Here is a 15,272-nt window from a genome sequence, read left to right as displayed (position 1 = left end):
CCGGAGTGTTCTCTGTGGGCTAAGCATGAAAGGGGAAGAGCTGGAACAGTGGCTGTGAGCGGCTGCCAGCTGAACTTCTCCGCGGCCTCCCTTCCTGTCTGAGGTGTGTTTTTGCCAAGCCCACTGTCTGTTTCAGGGCAGTCAGGGTAGCCTCAAAGAGGAGCCAGAGCACAGAGAGTTTTCCTGCACAGCTTCTTTTCCTCCAGTGGTCCTCGCCTCTCGCTTTAGCAGAGTTCCTCTTCTTGCTTGGCGTAAACACTTCATTTCCCAAGCAGCCTATCCCTTTGGGGGGGTCTCTTTGCCCCTCAAAGGTTGCCCCAGAGTACATCTCAATCTCAAATGCCCAGCCATGCCTCCTTTCCTGCTCCAACACTGGGGCTGTGCCAGCTGGCTCCTGATTTCCCCTGCACCCTTCTGCTCCCGCCCCTGGGGGATCGCTGCCCCTGTGCACAAGCAGCTGCTTCCCCTGGGGCTGACCGCTGTCCTGGCGTGAATCTGCCCTGCCCTCCCACCAGAGCAGCCGTGTACCCAGAGATTGAGTAGGGATGTGAGCCCCCTCCCGTGTGTGCTACAGCTGCACTGCCACTCTCACTAGGATGCCCACATGGAAGGGAAACAGGGGCAGGCATTACTCACCCCATTTCACGGACGCAGACACTGAGGCACACAGAGGCTCAGCTTTCCTTGGCACGGTGGCCATGGCTCTTTTCTCTACCAGGCTTTCAGACTCTGCCTCTCCTATTCACATGGTGTTGCCATGCCACCCTCTTTGGCTTATTTGCTGCTTAATGGGAAGTAAGAGGAGACTCCCTTCTCCTCTGCACGGTTTATAATTCTTCAGCTGGCTCTGCAGTCCACAAACCTCTTTCTTTGCAGCAGCTGCCTGCCCGCTCTGTTTCCTCAGCACTCCCAGCCTGGGACTCAGCTCTTCTTTCATGCCCAGCTCAGGTCTCTGACTGGCTTTGGGTTGACTCTAGCCTTTGTCTCCCTTCTCTGGATGGGGATAAGCAGAGCCAGGGGGCCTCATTCCAGGCAGTTGGGTTGGGGGGTTGGGGGCAGGCAAAGCTCTCTCCATTTCCAAGGACCACCTATCCTGAAGCAAGAGGATAGGAAGCCCCAACCTGAGGCCATCCTGTCCCAGGCCCGGATCATGAACATGGAGGCGGGGACGCTGGCAGAGCTGAACACACCCGGGGAGCTGTGCATCCGAGGGTACTGCGTCATGCTGGGCTACTGGGGCGAGCCTCAGAAGACGGAGGAAGCAGTGGATCAGGACAAGTGGTATCGGACAGGGTGAGAAGGCAGGGCAGGGTGGAGGCTCTGGCTGCTCAGGGGAGACTGGAGATCTTGAGGCTGAGCCGGGAACATTAACCTGGCACCGTGAGGATGTGGGTATCAAGATGACCCCTCACATGCTGGAGTCTTATTTTCCAAAATGTACATGGTGGGGATGATCATACATAGCACAGAAGAAAGTAACTGGGTCATCACCCTACACCAGCAGCTGCAAAATCTGAGTCCAGATTCAGTCACTCATTTGTTAGCTCAGCAAATTCTTATTAGAATTCCTTATGTGCTAGCACCGTTCTCGCCGCTGGAGGTCCAGAGGAAAGTAAGATGAGAAGGATCCTGCTTTTTGGAGGAAGACTTATGATGCCCAACATCGATAAATAACACCAAGAAAATAGGCCAGGCGCGGTGGCTCACACCTGTAATCTCAGCACTTTGGGAGGCCAAGGCGGGTGGATCACCTGAGGTCAGAAGTTTGAGACCAGCCTGACCAGCACAGTGAAACCTCACCTCTACTAAAAATACAAAAATTAGCCAGACGTGGTGGCGGCGTGTGCCTGTAGTCCCAGCTACTCGGGAGGCTGAGGCAGGAGAATCGCTGTAACCCGGGAGATGGAGGTTGCAGTGAACCGAGATCGTGCCCCTGCACTCCAGCCTGGGCGACAGAGCAGGACTCCATCTCAAAAGCAAACAAACAAACGAACAAACAAAAAACACCAAGAAAATGAAATAGGGTTATAGGAGAGAAAGTGGCTGTGGTGGGGAGGGGAGCTTCCCTTAGATTGAGTGGACAGAGAAGATGTCTGGAGACATTTGAGCTGAGACCTGGAAAGAAGCCAGTCGTGAAAAGCTATGTGTAGATATGTTGAGAGAGAGAGAATATGTTATAGGTATTGTTTTGTTTTTGTCTGCCTCCCCTCCCCTTACTAGACTATTAATTCCAGAGACTGTGTCTTGTTCCTGCTATGTCTCCCAGAGTCTAGAGCAGTGGAAGACATATAGTAGGCTGGTCAATAAATGTTTCATGAGTGAGCAAGCAAGTGAGTGAACAAGGCAGAGATGACAGGTTGCCCCTGGGCTTTCCTTACAGAGATGTCGCCACAATGAACGAGCAGGGCTTCTGCAAGATCGTGGGCCGCTCTAAGGATATGATCATCCGGGGTGGTGAGAACATCTACCCCGCAGAGCTCGAGGACTTCTTTCACACACACCCGAAGGTGCAGGAAGTGCAGGTGAGGCACCTGGCTCAGGTGAACCCCCAGAAACAAGAAACACACGTGAACACGGTGATGTCTGATATTTTTCTCTGGCCCTGGAAGGTGGTGGGAGTGAAGGACGATCGGATGGGGGAAGAGATTTGTGCCTGCATTCGGCTGAAGGATGGGGAGGAGACCACAGTGGAGGAGATCAAAGCTTTCTGCAAAGGGAAGGTGGGAGCCTCCGCCCAACCAAGCTGATGCTGCTCGGTTCTTTGCTCACCCACTCCTTTGCCAACCAGCCCGGGGCGGGGATTGCTCTGCCCTTGATGAAGCTGACTCCCGGCCAGGCCAGCCCCTGGTCCCCTACCCATACCCCTGTGAGCTTGCCCAGCCTCACGCCTTACCTCCCTCCCTCTGGTCTGCAGATCTCTCACTTCAAGATTCCGAGGTACATCGTGTTTGTCACAAACTACCCCCTCACCATCTCAGGAAAGGTGAGTAAGGTAGAGGAGACTGGGGAGGGCAGCCTGGGCTCTGGGGACCCATGGGGCCCCACCTCTGTTTCCTTCAGCAATGGGTGTGGAGATGCTGGCAGTAGGGTGACCAGGTCACCTAATCCTGGTTTGCCTGGGGACTTTCCCTGTTTTGGCACTAAGAGCCTGAGAAACCCCTTATTCTTGGGTGAACCAAGACAGCTGGTCACCCTAACTCCTTTTTCTTTCCTCCAGATCCAGAAATTCAAACTTCGAGAGCAGATGGAACGACATCTAAATCTGTGAATAAAGCGGGAGGCCTGTCCTGGCCGGTTGGCTTGCCTCTCTCCTGTCAGAATGCAACCTGGCTTTATGCACCTAGATGTCCCCAGCGCCCAGTTCTGAGCCAGGCACATCAAATGTCAAGGAATTGACTGAACGAACTAAGAGCTCCTGGATGGGTCCGGGAACTCGCCTGGGCACGAGGTGCCAAAAGGCAGGCAGCCCGCCCAGGCCCTCCTCCTGTCCATCCCCCACATTCCCCTGTCTGTCCTTGTGATTTCGCATAAAGAGCTTCTGTTTTCTTTGGCCTCTTGCTGGTGGGCTCTCTTGGCAGCTACTACGGGTTGGAGAAGGGAAGACACTGAGGGAAACTAGCATTTTCAGACCTCCTATTCCTTGTCATTGAGAGTGCAGAGCACCTTGATGTGGATTATCTACTTAATTTAACCCTCACCCTTGGTATCCCTTTGAGATACCAACCCATTTTTGCGGTTGTTCTTGTTTTTTGAGATGGAGTCTTGCCCTGTCACCCAGGCTGGAGTGTAGTGGTGCGATCTCAGCTCACTGCAACCTCTGCCTCCCTAATTGAAGTGATTCTCCTGCCTCACCCTCCCAAGTAGCTGGGATTGCAGGTACCCACCACCACACCCAACTAATTTTTGTATTTTTAGTAGAGGCGAGGTTTCACCATGTTGGCCAGGCTGGTCCTCAAACTCCTGACCTCAAGCAATCCGCCTGCCTCGGCCTACCAAAGTGCTGGGATTACAGCCATGAACCACTACGCCTGGCCCCAATTTTTTATTTTTAAGCTACTCTAATTTAATTCTTTTTCACATTGTTGCCAGATTAGTCTAGCAAGAAGTATTTTTTTATATATATGTAACAGCTTGATTGAGATGTAATTCACATACTATCCATTCACCCCCCCTCCCCCATTTTCTAGAGACAGGATCTCATTCTGTCTCCCGTGCTGGAGTGCAGTGACATGATCATAGCTCACTGCAGCCTCGAACTCCTGGGCTCAAGCAGTCCTCCCACCTCAGCCTCCTGAGTAGCTGGGACTGTAGGAATGTGCCACCATGTCTTAACTAATTTTTAAACATAGAGACAGGATCTTGCTATGTTGCCTAGGCTGGTCTAGAACTCATGGACTCAAGCCATCCTCCTTCCTCAGTCTCTCAAAGTGCTGGGGCAATCCACCATTTAAAGTATAGAATTCAGTGGTCTTTGGTATATTCACAAATATGTATAACTATCACCACAGTCAATTTTAAATATTGTCATCACCTAAGAAAGAAACTCCATACTCTTTAACTATCATCTCCCATCCCCCAGCCCCCTTCCTCCCCAGCCAACCTCATTTTTATTTTTTATTTGTTTTGAATGGTGAACCTGGGGCATCCCTAGTAGGCAGGGCCAGATAAAGCAGGTTGTACCTTGACCCAAGAAATAAAAACAGCTGGGTTCCAAAAGGCGCATAGATTCCCAGTTCACGGGAATGGAAACTTGACTCCTGCCTGCCCCCTTACCTCCCAGCGTGCCTGCCCCCTTAACCTCCCAGCGTGCCTGCCCCCTTACCTCCCAGCGTGCCTGCCCCCTTACCTCCCAGCGTGCCTGCCCCCTTACCTCCCAGCGTGCCTGCCCCCTTACCTCCCAGCGTGCCTGCCCCCTTACCTCCCAGCGTGCCTGCCCCCTTACCTCCCAGCGTGCCTGCCCCCTTAACCTCCCAGCGTGCCTGCCCCCTTACCTCCCAGCGTGCCTGCCCAAGGCAGCAGCAGCCTCCTCTTGACTTTTTAAGAAATGAACATAGGTTTAAGGTATTTTCAGTACCAGGCTCTACGCTAGGTACTTTCACATTATTTTCTCTCCAAATCTTCCCAATAATCCTTTCAAGTAGCCATTGGTCCCACTTCACGAATGACCCAACAGAAACTCAGGGAGGTTCCGTATCTTGCTCAAGGTCACACAGCTGGATCAGAACCCAGCTGTCTGTTAGGCAGGTTCACTGCACACTGGTTACCAACTTGTCAGAGTCCAGTGAGGCAAACACCCACAAGTTACATAACGCTGAGTCCAGCGAGGCAAACACAAGTGACATGCAACGTGTTTATTACCTATAGGTAGGCACTAAGGGACAACAGAAGGCTGGGATTCATTTGGAGCTGGACCCCTAAGGCTCAGGAAAGCTGTTGAGGCAGATGGGGGATGGACTGTTGTCTGCGCATGCCCGACTTTTTTTTTGTTGGTTTGTTTTGAGATGGAGTCTCACTCTTTCACCCGGGCTGGAGTGCAGTGGTGTGAACCCCGGGATTCAAGCAATTTTCCTGCCTCAGCCTCCCTGGTAGCTGGGATTACAGGCGTGCACTGCCATGTCCAGCTATTTTTTTTTTTTTTTTAGTAGAAACAGAGTTTTGCCATGTTGGCCAGGCTGGTCTTGAACTTCTGACCTCAGGTGATCCACCCGCCTCGGCCTCCCAAAGTGGTGTGATAACAGGCGTGGGCCACCACGCCCAGCCAGCTGGACTTGTACTGGAGCTGAGAGACCCCAGAAACCAGCCCGCCCTGTTTTTTGTTTGTTTGTTTGTTTGTTTGATACTGAGTCGCACTCTGTCTCCCAGGCTGGAGTGCAGTGGCGCCATCTGGGCTCACTGCAACTTCCGCCTCCCAGGTTCAAGCAATTCTCCTGCCTCAGCCTCCCGGGTAGCTGGGACTACAGGCACGCACCACCACACCTGGCTAGTTTTTTGTATTTTTAGTAAAGACGGGGTTTCACCGTGTTAGCCAGGATGGTCTCAATCTCCTGACCTTGTGATCCACCCGCATCGGCCTCCCAAAGTGCTGGGATTACAGGAGTAAGCCACCGCGCCCGGCTTCTGCCCTGGGTTTTATACCCTGGGGCCATGTGGCATGTTGGGCTGAAGTGCTGAAGGATATGCTTTTTCTAGGGGGACAGGAACAGAGCATGGCTGTGCTGGCCAGTCCTTCCTTCCCTCAGGATGTTGCATTCTCTGCACACTCTACAGTTTTATTTATTTATTTATTGAGACAGAGTCTTGCTCCATCACCCAGGCTGGAGTGCAGTGGCACTGTCTCAGCTCACTGCAACCTCCGCCTCCCAGATTCGAGGGATTCTCCCTGCTCAGCCTCCCGTGTAGCTGGGATTACAGGTGCCCACCACCACGCCTGGATAATTTTTGTATTTTTGGTAGAGACGGGGTTTCAGCATGTTGGCTAGGCTGGTCTTGAACTTCTGATCTCGAGCGATCTGCCCGCCTCGGCCTCCCAAAGTGCTGGGATTACAGGCTTCTACCGTTATTCTTGAGAACTACAAGCAAGAAAGGAGGGGAGAACCAGGTCAGTTCAAGGCCACTGGGAGAACTGTCCTGCACCGCCTGCCTCTGAAGCTCATGATGTTTCTGCTTTGTGGGACAGTTGTTCAGGTGCCTGCTTCCCCAGGCCTTCCCCTGCGCCTTCCCCCTCTCTCCTGCACATACCATCTGATTGTCCTTCCAGCACGTACACCTCCAGATGCTTGGATTGGCCTGACTCAAAACAGTCTACTCTCCCGGCCAAGCCAATTGCCCCTGGGATTTTCTGCTCCTCCAAGATCCCGCGCACAGCCCTGGTGGTGGCTCATGCCTGTAATCCTTAGTTACTCTGGATGCTGAGGCAGGAGGATCGCTTGAGGCCGAGGAGTTCAAGACCTCCCCTCTCCCAAATATTTGTAAATGAAATTAAAAGAAAGATCCAGCCCAAGTGTCTCTTCTGCCCTACTGACTCCCACACTCTTAAAACAGATGACCTCACAGCACTGAGGCGGACGGCTCCGGTGTCCAGCAGGCACGGAATTAATACGCCTTGCCTGCCCTGGCCGGTTGGCTTGCCTCTCTCCTGTCAGAATGCAACCTGGCTTTATGCACCTAGATGTCCCCAGCGCCCAGTTCTGAGCCAGGCACATCAAATGTCAAGGAATTAACGAACTAAGAGCTCCTGGATGGGTCCGGGAACTCGCCCGGGCACAAGGTGCCAAAAGGCAGGCAGCCCGCCCCGCGGCCTGGGGAAAGAACCGACAGGCGGCCGCGGTGAGCGCCCGGGCGCCCGGCAGGTGGCGCCGCAGCCCCGGGCCCGGGCCCTCTCGTCGCGCGGTCACGCAGCTCCTCTTCCTTCCGCCGGCTGCGCACTCACAGTGATCCCTGCGCGCGTCTCCTGCTCGGGTCAGTTCCACGCGCTGCACTGGGCGCCATGGCGCTCCCCGGAGCCCGGGCCCGCGTATGGGCGGCAGCAGCCAGAGCGGCCCAGAGGCGCCGCCGCGTGGAGAACGTAAGAGGGTCCCCGAGTCCTGAGCCTGCGGGCCGGCGCGCGGCGCTTTACGTACACGTGAGTAGGGGCGGGGGCGGGGGCGGGGGCGGGGGCGGAGCCCACGGTGTGTGGCCGCAGCCGTGGCCGTGGCCGTGACCGTGGCGGTCCAAAACCCAGGTGGCGGCTTGTCACTCTATGAACCCGCCTGCCGTGTTTCCGTGCCCCCGTACGAGGTCTGGGATGGGAGCCTGTGCCTTGGCAGGGAAATGACTTGGTCCAGAAACCTGAAGTCTCTGCTACTCACCGGCTCGGTGACTGAGCAAATGGTTCAAATTTCATGACAGTTTTCCTCTTAGCAAGACAAATTTTTTTAAGAGCAGTGTTCTGATTCGGTAGCTGGGAAAATGGCCCATAGGAAAATTGTATGAAAATTCTATGATCCCAGAAAGAGCTTGGGTTGAGTTCCTTTCTGACGTCTGCTGGTTGGAAGAGGCAGCGTAACAAAGGAGTGAGCCTCAGTTTTCTCACATTGAAGTGGATGTAATAACCCCACTGCGACCTGCCTTGGGGAGTTGTGTGGCTTAGATGTCCTAGCTACTGTGGAAGGACCTCGGGATAGGGGTGAGGGTGGGGTTGGGGATGTGTGCGACTGAACCCTGGAAGTGGCCAGCGCAGCTCTCACCGCGCACGTGCACTCACTGCCCCCAGTGGCCTTACTGCGAGAAGCGCTGCAGTTACTGCAACTTCAACAAGTACATCCCTCGCCGCGTGGAGGAGGCTGCCATGCAGAAGTGTCTGGTGACCGAAGCGCAGACGCTGCTGCGGCTCAGCGGGGTGCAACGGTGGGTAGTGGGGGCTGTAGGCAGCGTTTTGGGAAATATTTGGAGGAGTGGTGGAGGATAGGTGCAGGCATCCCAGAGGGCTCCCCCAGGTCTCATTTCTCCATCCTCTTTCCCCAGGGTGGAGTCTGTGTTCTTTGGTGGGGGGACCCCCAGTCTAGCCAGTCCCCACACGGTGGCTGCTGTCCTGGAGGCTGTGGCACAGACAGCCCACCTGCCTGCAGACTCGGAAGTCACATTGGAGGCTAATCCTACTTCAGCTCCGGGCTCCAGACTGGCAGAGTTCGGGGCAGCAGGGGTCAACAGGTTGTCTATAGGCCTCCAGGTAACCCATGGCACCCACCCCATCCCAGTGCAGCCCGCCCTTCAGTGCCATCTTCTCTTTGGTCACATTCATTCATTGGGCAAACATTGATTGAGCACCTTCTGGGGGCCAGGGACACAGCAGGGCCTAGTGCGACACTTTTGTAACTCCTTAATTGTCTGCTGCTGTCATAGACCACAAACTTTATGAGAAAGGGATCAGGTGTGGCTTTTCTATTTCAAGCACTTACCATAGTGCCTGGCACATAGTAGGTGGTCAAAAAAGATATGCTACATGACTGGAGACACGGGAGACGCAGACATGTAGCCAGATTATTGCAGCATGGTAAATGTCACCTGTGAGGGGGGTCTCTATAAAAGGCTTCTAGATTTCTGATCTAGATTCAGTGATTTCTGATGAAATCACTGAAACTTCTCTGGAGGAGATGATGTTTGAATGAAGAGGAGGAGTTCACCAGGTTGAGGGGGTGTGGGGGAAACAACACAGGACATGGAAGAGCCTGGCATGTTTTTGGGAGAGCTGTGAGTCATTCCTTGTGACTGGAGAGGCTGGAGACAAGGCTGCAAGGTAGGGTCCAAAACCTTTGGTGCCTACTAAGGAGTGTGGGTTTTGTCCTAGTAATGATAGGGAGCCATTGAAAGTTTTTAAGTAGGGAGAAACCTAGTCCTCTCAGGTTGACCTCTGACATTTCCATAGGACTTCCAGGTTGTGGGCTTTGTTCTGATGGAATATGCTGACAGAAACACATCACTTCTAAGATATTCTTACCCCAAATGCATATCTTGAATCTAATTGTCAGGAAACCCTGAATTAAGAAACTTTTACAAAATTATTGTGGTAAGAACGGACAGCATGAGATCTGCCATCTTAACAAGTTTTTAAATGTACAGCACTGTTAACTATAAGCACAATGTTATACAGCCAATCTCTAGAAATTATTCATTTTAAATAATTCATTTAAATAATAATTATAATTCATAAATAATAATAATTTATTAAATTCATTAAATTATTCATTTTAAACAACTGGCATGTATTCTTCAAAAATGCCAGTGTCATGAGAGACAAAGAAAGGCTGAGAATCTAAAGGAGACAAAAGAAACAGCTGAATACAATGTGTGGCCCCTGACTGGGGAGGAAGGAGGAAATTACCACAGTAGATGTTATTGGGACCATTAGCCAAATTTGAATATGACAATGTATTATGTAATGGTGTTGTGTCAGTGTTGCATTTCCTGAGCTCTGTAATTGAATTGCAGTTATGTAAGAAAATGTCCTTGTTCTTTAGGAAATACACACCTAAGTATTTAGAGGTTAGGGAGTATAATATCTATAACTGCTATTCAATATAGTGGCCACTAGCCACAGACTAGTGAGCATTTGAAATGTGGTAAGTTAAGTTTAATTCACTTAAATTTAAATAACCACATGTGGCTACTACCTATCATATTGGACAGTACAGATATGAACATTTTCACCATTGCAGAAAGTTCTTTTGGACAGTGCTGGTTTATAATTTATTGTTAAATGATTCAGCATAATAACAAGTATGTATGTTTAAAGAGAAACAAATATGGAGAAATGGTGAATCCAAATGAAGGGTTTTTTTTGTGATTTTCTTTCAACTTTTCTATAGGTTAGAATTATTTAAAATTGAAAAGTAAAGTAAATAAAAACTGTTGATTTTGGAGTCAGACAGTCCTAAACTCCAGGTCGAACTTTGCAACTGTATGGCCTTGGGCAAGTTACTTAACACCTCTGAACCTCAGTTTTCTCATCTGTAAAGTAGAACTAATATTGGAGGGTTACAAAGATTAAACTAGACACTACATAAAGGTGCTTGGCACATAGCGACCCTTCTGTGAACGGCAGCTCTTGGTGCCAGCTTGACCTTCCCCCTCCTGCCTTCCAGCTGCCTGCCACATGCTGCGTTCTCCCTGTATCTGTGTCTACAATGGGGTGGAGCGTTCTTGTCTCTCTCTGAGCTGCTGGTATGCTTACACCCACCCTCTTTTCCCAGTCCCTAGATGACACTGAGCTCCGGCTGTTGGGACGGACGCACTCGGCCTGCGATGCTCTGCGGACGCTGGCAGAGGCCCGGCGCCTCTTTCCCGGGCGCGTGTCTGTGGACTTGATGCTGGGGCTGCCGGCACAGCAGGTGGGGCCGTGGCTTGGGCAGCTGCAGGAACTGCTGCACCACTGTGATGACCACGTCTCCCTCTACCAGCTGTCCCTGGAGCGGGGCACCGCACTCTTCGCCCAGGTGCAGCGGGGTGCCCTTCCAGCCCCTGACCCGGAGCTCGCAGCTGAGATGTACCAAAGGGGCCGGGCCCTCCTTCGGGAGGCTGGCTTCCACCAGTATGAGGTCTCCAACTTTGCCCGGAATGTAAGTTCTGGGGCTGATGGCTGGAGGTGGAGGATGGGCAGACTGCAGTGTGACCGGGGCATTGTGACCTTCTGAAGAGAAGGATCCTGGCTGAGATGGTGGGACATTCTAACCTGGGGCCCCTTACCTGAGTCAAAAACGAGGCCCGCCTTCTTCACTCTGCACTATTTCCTCCCTCCCCGCAGGGGGCGCTCAGTACCCACAATTGGACTTACTGGCAGTGTGGTCAGTACCTTGGCATTGGGCCTGGTGAGTCCCGTGAACTACAGAAAGGATGACTCAGGAGAGGAATGTCGTGGCTATGTGAACTTGGGCCACATTAACCTCTCCAAGCCTCTATTTTCTCATACGTAAAATGTGGCAAAAAATAATACCTCCCTATAGAACTGTTGAGCATGAATTATAAGGGGCTTAATGTTGCACCTTGCACTAGGGTTCTGAGCCTTTAGTGTGTATGAGAATCTCCTGGAGGGCTTGTTAAAACCCAGGCTGCTGGGCCCCACCCTCAGAATTCCCAATTGGACAGGGCTAGAGGAGAGCCCAAGAATTTATATGTCTTGGCATTTTGGGATAGATGATTAAAAAAAAAAGAAAGAAAAAAGGGCCTGGTGTCACGTGCCTCTAATCTGAGCTACTTGGGAAGCTGGGGTGGGAAGATCGTTTGACCCCAGGCGTCCAAGACCAGCCTGGGCAGCATAAGTGAGACGCCACCTAAAAAACAAAAACAAAAAAGAAAGAAAGAAAAGAAAAGAAAAAGAATTTACATTTCCAGTGTGTTAGAGGCAGTTGCTCCAGGGACCACATGATTTAAATCTGATAAGCACATAGTATTAACAGCCATTAATGTGGGGATGGTTGTTGATGTTGTCAGGGGCCCATGGGCGATTTATGCCCCAGGGGGCTGGAGGCCACACCCGGGAGGCTCGGATCCAGACACTAGAGCCTGACAACTGGATGAAGGAGGTGATGCTGTTTGGCCATGGCACCCGGAAGCGTGTCCCCCTGGGCAGGCTGGAGCTGTGAGCATCCAAGGACACAGGGCTCTCCCCCAGGGTTCCCACACCCCAAGACCATGTCTATTTGTACATCTTTTATTTCCTGTCTTGCCCTGGCCCCTGCCTTGCCACATACTGTGTGGTCCCTGTTAGCCTCCTGTAAATGCATCCCAGTGTAGAATTTGGAGAATGGGAGGAGCACAGGCCTCCTCTCTAAGACCCCTTGATGATTTTTCTTTGAGGCTGGAGGAAGTTTTGGCCCTGGGGCTACGCACCGATGTGGGGATCACTCACCAGGTAAGGAGTTGGGATTCTTGCACACCACTCCCTCCTAATCTTGCAGAATCAATGCCCCCTCCCTGCCACCCCACCCCCCACACACATATACCTCCAATTTCTGTGAGATTGGCAGCTAGAAGTGGGGCCCAGGTCCAGCTGAGGCCTGTTGGGCAGAAGCAGTGAGCAGTGGTGCATAGCTAAGAACCCTAGACCAGGGCTGCAGAGACCCAAGTTCCAGCCCTCATTTTACTACAACCTTGGACACAAATCCTTTCACCTCTCTCAACCTCAGTTTTCTGAGCTCTGTGAAGCAATAGATAGATAAAGGCTTTTCACTTGTTTTTAGGGAGCACTGAAATCTCTCATAGGAAGCACAGTAGATAACAATCAAGCAAACCCAGAGCTGCTCTGGATAAAGCAGAGCCATAAAGCCCTGGCTAGAGCTGGCTGAGAGGGGAGGGAAGAGAGGAGGCATAGAGGAAGGCTTGGCTTGGCTGGAAGCTGGGTTCCAGTCTCAGTGGAATAGGAGTGAAGGTGCCCTCCTCCCTGCTGGCCCATTGGCCTGGTTCTGCTTTCATGCATGTCAGCTGCTGAGATCTCCATGCTGGACTGGACCCTCCCCCACCTCTCACCACACCCCAACTACGTGGCCCAGAGTAGCCAGGCCAGCTCCCAACCTCTGACCCTCTGGCTTCCCCAGCACTGGCAGCAGTTTGAGCCCCAGCTGACCCTGTGGGACGTGTTTGGAGCGAACAAAGAAGTGCAGGAGCTGCTGGAGCGGGGCCTACTGCAGCTGGATCACAGGTATGTTGGGGGGTGCCGGGCAGAGGGGGCTGAGGCATCCCAGGGAGCCCTGACTACAGCTCTCCACAGACCCAGGAGAAGTGAGAAAGACTGACTGGTAAGGAGGGACCTGTGGGTGCTGGGAGCTCAGCCCTGCTGGGGGATGGGCTTGAAATTGGTAAGATGAAGTAGTCACCTTCAGGCCTCTTGGTTTTCCAGGGGTCTTCGGTGTTCCTGGGAGGGTCTGGCTGTGCTGGACTCTCTCTTGCTGACCCTCTTGCCTCAGCTCCAAGAGGCCTGGCAGCAGAGAACCCCCTCCCCTGTGCCAGGAGGATGACAAAATGTTCCTGTGTTCCAGGGTAATGCCAGGTGGGTTTTGAGAGCTGGGTCGGTGCTGCAGACATCTCTTCTCCATTGTTGGGTGTCGTCTCTGCTCCATGTGATCATTGCTCAGCCCTGGCATCCCCAGGGGAATGGCAGCAGTGAGGTAGATGGGAGGACATTTCTGGTCGGGGAACTGGCATCCCATTCAGCATCTCAGGACTCACAGGCCAGCATGTGTTCCATGGCTGGGAATTGCCTACAACCCACATCAGCTTCTGTTTACCTTTTTGGCATCAAATAATGAACAGTGTTTGGAAATCTTTCTACAGGCAATTACCTCTCCAAGAGAAGCCTTCCTTACTTTGGAGTAAGGTCCTAAGACAGCTGGATGAGTCAGGAAAACCATGTCCCCTCTAGGTATTATTAATATAAGCAGGAAGGGATCTACTATAGGAATGAAGTATTTATAAAACCACTGATGAAGTATTTATAAAATCACTGAAAGGGATAGAGAAGTGAACATTGGAGAAAGCCAGTAGCGACTGTCAGAAATCAGCAATGTGCAGGAGGCACAGAAAACTCCTGCTGATGGTCTCAGCTTCCAGCAGCACAAAAGCAAATGATGTACTGGAAAATGCTCAGAAGATGCTACAAAACCTCGTGCCCACTGTCTGCCACTGCTGGAAAAGGAATCATGGTTTCTAGAAGTGCCTCTCATTAGTGGACTTTAAAGCAAATCCTGGCTGGTAGGAAATTCTGAGGAATATAGTTCTTAGGTTTCTAGCCTCTACCATGCAGGAGAGAACACAGAAGGACTGATGTATGTTGGTGGATCCATGTATGTGTCCAACACAGTGGCCTGCTGGACTCTGAGAACTGGGAAAGATCAGAGCAAGCCTTGCCTCTTATCTTCGGGAAACCAGAATATGTTTGGGGTGGTAGGAGCCACGCAGACTCTCCTGAGCCCCCTCAATCACTTCCTTCCCCACTCACTTCCTTCCCCCTGTGCCTTTCCTTTGAGAGTAAAGGTGGGTGGAGTTGACCAGAGAAAGGGGAGAGAATTGGGGAAAGACCCAAAGTGTTTGTAATTCTTCTTTGTCCTTTTACCTACAGAAATGGTCACATGGTTCTATTTAAATAGCCTAATAAACACATCTGGAGCCTGTCTTGACTGTGGTCCTCTCCTTTGTCTGAGCTCCTTCCTAGAGCGTGGAATCCTGATTTCGGGACTAGAAGCTTAGCCTAGGGCTGAGATTCCTTCCCCCGCCCCCTACATTTTATTTTGAAGGATTTCAGACCTACAGAAAAGATAAAAGAATAGTTGATTGGAAGCCATATATCCTTTGTCTACTATGTATCTATAAAGTCTGGAAATAGGCAAATATTCATAATGCCATCAAGAACATCTTCAATCCATTGAAAAATATAATAGGCCAGACGGGGTGGCACATGCCTATAATCCCAGCACTTGGGGAGGCCAAGACGGGAGAATCACTTGAGCCCAAGAGTTTGAGACCAGCCTGGGCAACATAGCAAGACTCTGCTTCCAAAAAATAAAAAAAAAAGTTTCCATACTTTGTGGTTACCCTATAGATTCATCAATTGTTAATTTTTGGCCACATTTACTTCATCTTTAGATAAACATGTCTGTATAATTTTTTTTTCTGAATAATTTAAAAGTTGTAGACATCAGGCCAGGCGCAGTGACTCACACCTGTAATCCCAGCACTTTGGGAGGCCGAGGCAGGTGGATCACTTAAGGTCAAAAGTTCAAGACCTGCCTGGCCAATGTGGCAAC

At 51.5% G+C, this 15,272-nt stretch overlaps 2 protein-coding genes across 7 annotated transcripts in view; both read left to right on the top strand.

The window, feature by feature from the left end:
- Positions 1-3,550, top strand: part of ACSF2 (acyl-CoA synthetase family member 2) — a 48,718-nt gene extending 45,168 nt beyond the window's left edge. For all 4 annotated transcript variants that reach the window (XM_054546226.2, XM_054546227.2, XM_054546228.2 and 1 more), the window contains 5 exon segments: positions 1,142-1,293; positions 2,381-2,522; positions 2,610-2,720; positions 2,915-2,983; positions 3,218-3,550. In XM_054546226.2, coding sequence (XP_054402201.1) covers positions 1,142-1,293; positions 2,381-2,522; positions 2,610-2,720; positions 2,915-2,983; positions 3,218-3,268 — 525 coding nt within the window. In that variant the 3' untranslated portion in view covers positions 3,269-3,550.
- A 3,801-nt stretch (positions 3,551-7,351) lies between these two features.
- On the top strand, positions 7,352-14,639 carry RSAD1 (radical S-adenosyl methionine domain containing 1). Of its 3 annotated transcripts, XM_009251614.4 has the most exons (10): positions 7,382-7,621; positions 8,252-8,385; positions 8,503-8,707; positions 10,728-11,093; positions 11,279-11,342; positions 11,965-12,112; positions 12,331-12,385; positions 13,068-13,171; positions 13,370-13,519; positions 13,804-14,639. In XM_009251614.4, the coding sequence occupies exons 1-9, from the start codon at positions 7,487-7,489 to the stop codon at positions 13,485-13,487; spliced, it is 1,329 nt and encodes a 442-aa protein (XP_009249889.3). In that variant the 5' UTR covers positions 7,382-7,486; the 3' UTR covers positions 13,488-13,519; positions 13,804-14,639. The 3 variants fall into 3 exon arrangements, with proteins under 3 accessions (XP_009249890.3, XP_002827424.3, XP_009249889.3); XM_009251615.4 differs by having other exon boundaries at positions 7,352-7,621; positions 13,509-14,639; XM_002827378.6 differs by having other exon boundaries at positions 7,354-7,621; positions 13,370-14,639.
- Positions 14,640-15,272: the final 633 nt, after the last annotated feature.

This window comes from Pongo abelii, chromosome 19, assembly GCF_028885655.2.
Source record: "Pongo abelii isolate AG06213 chromosome 19, NHGRI_mPonAbe1-v2.0_pri, whole genome shotgun sequence".
In the NCBI taxonomy this organism is placed as follows: Eukaryota; Metazoa; Chordata; class Mammalia; order Primates; family Hominidae; genus Pongo; species Pongo abelii.
Note: the sequence above shows the minus strand (reverse complement) of the source record. Positions and strands in the feature narration are given on the sequence as shown.

Coding starts and splice junctions, on each gene's coding strand:
- RSAD1 (XM_002827378.6), top strand. CDS start 7,487: ATGGCGCTCCCCGGAGCCCGGGCCCGCGTATGGGCGGCAGCAGCCAGA. Junction 11,343..11,964: donor GTACCTTGGCATTGGGCCTG/GTGAGTCCCGTG, acceptor TGATGTTGTCAG/GGGCCCATGGGCGATTTATG. Junction 12,113..12,330: donor CCCCTGGGCAGGCTGGAGCT/GTGAGCATCCAA, acceptor TTTTTCTTTGAG/GCTGGAGGAAGTTTTGGCCC.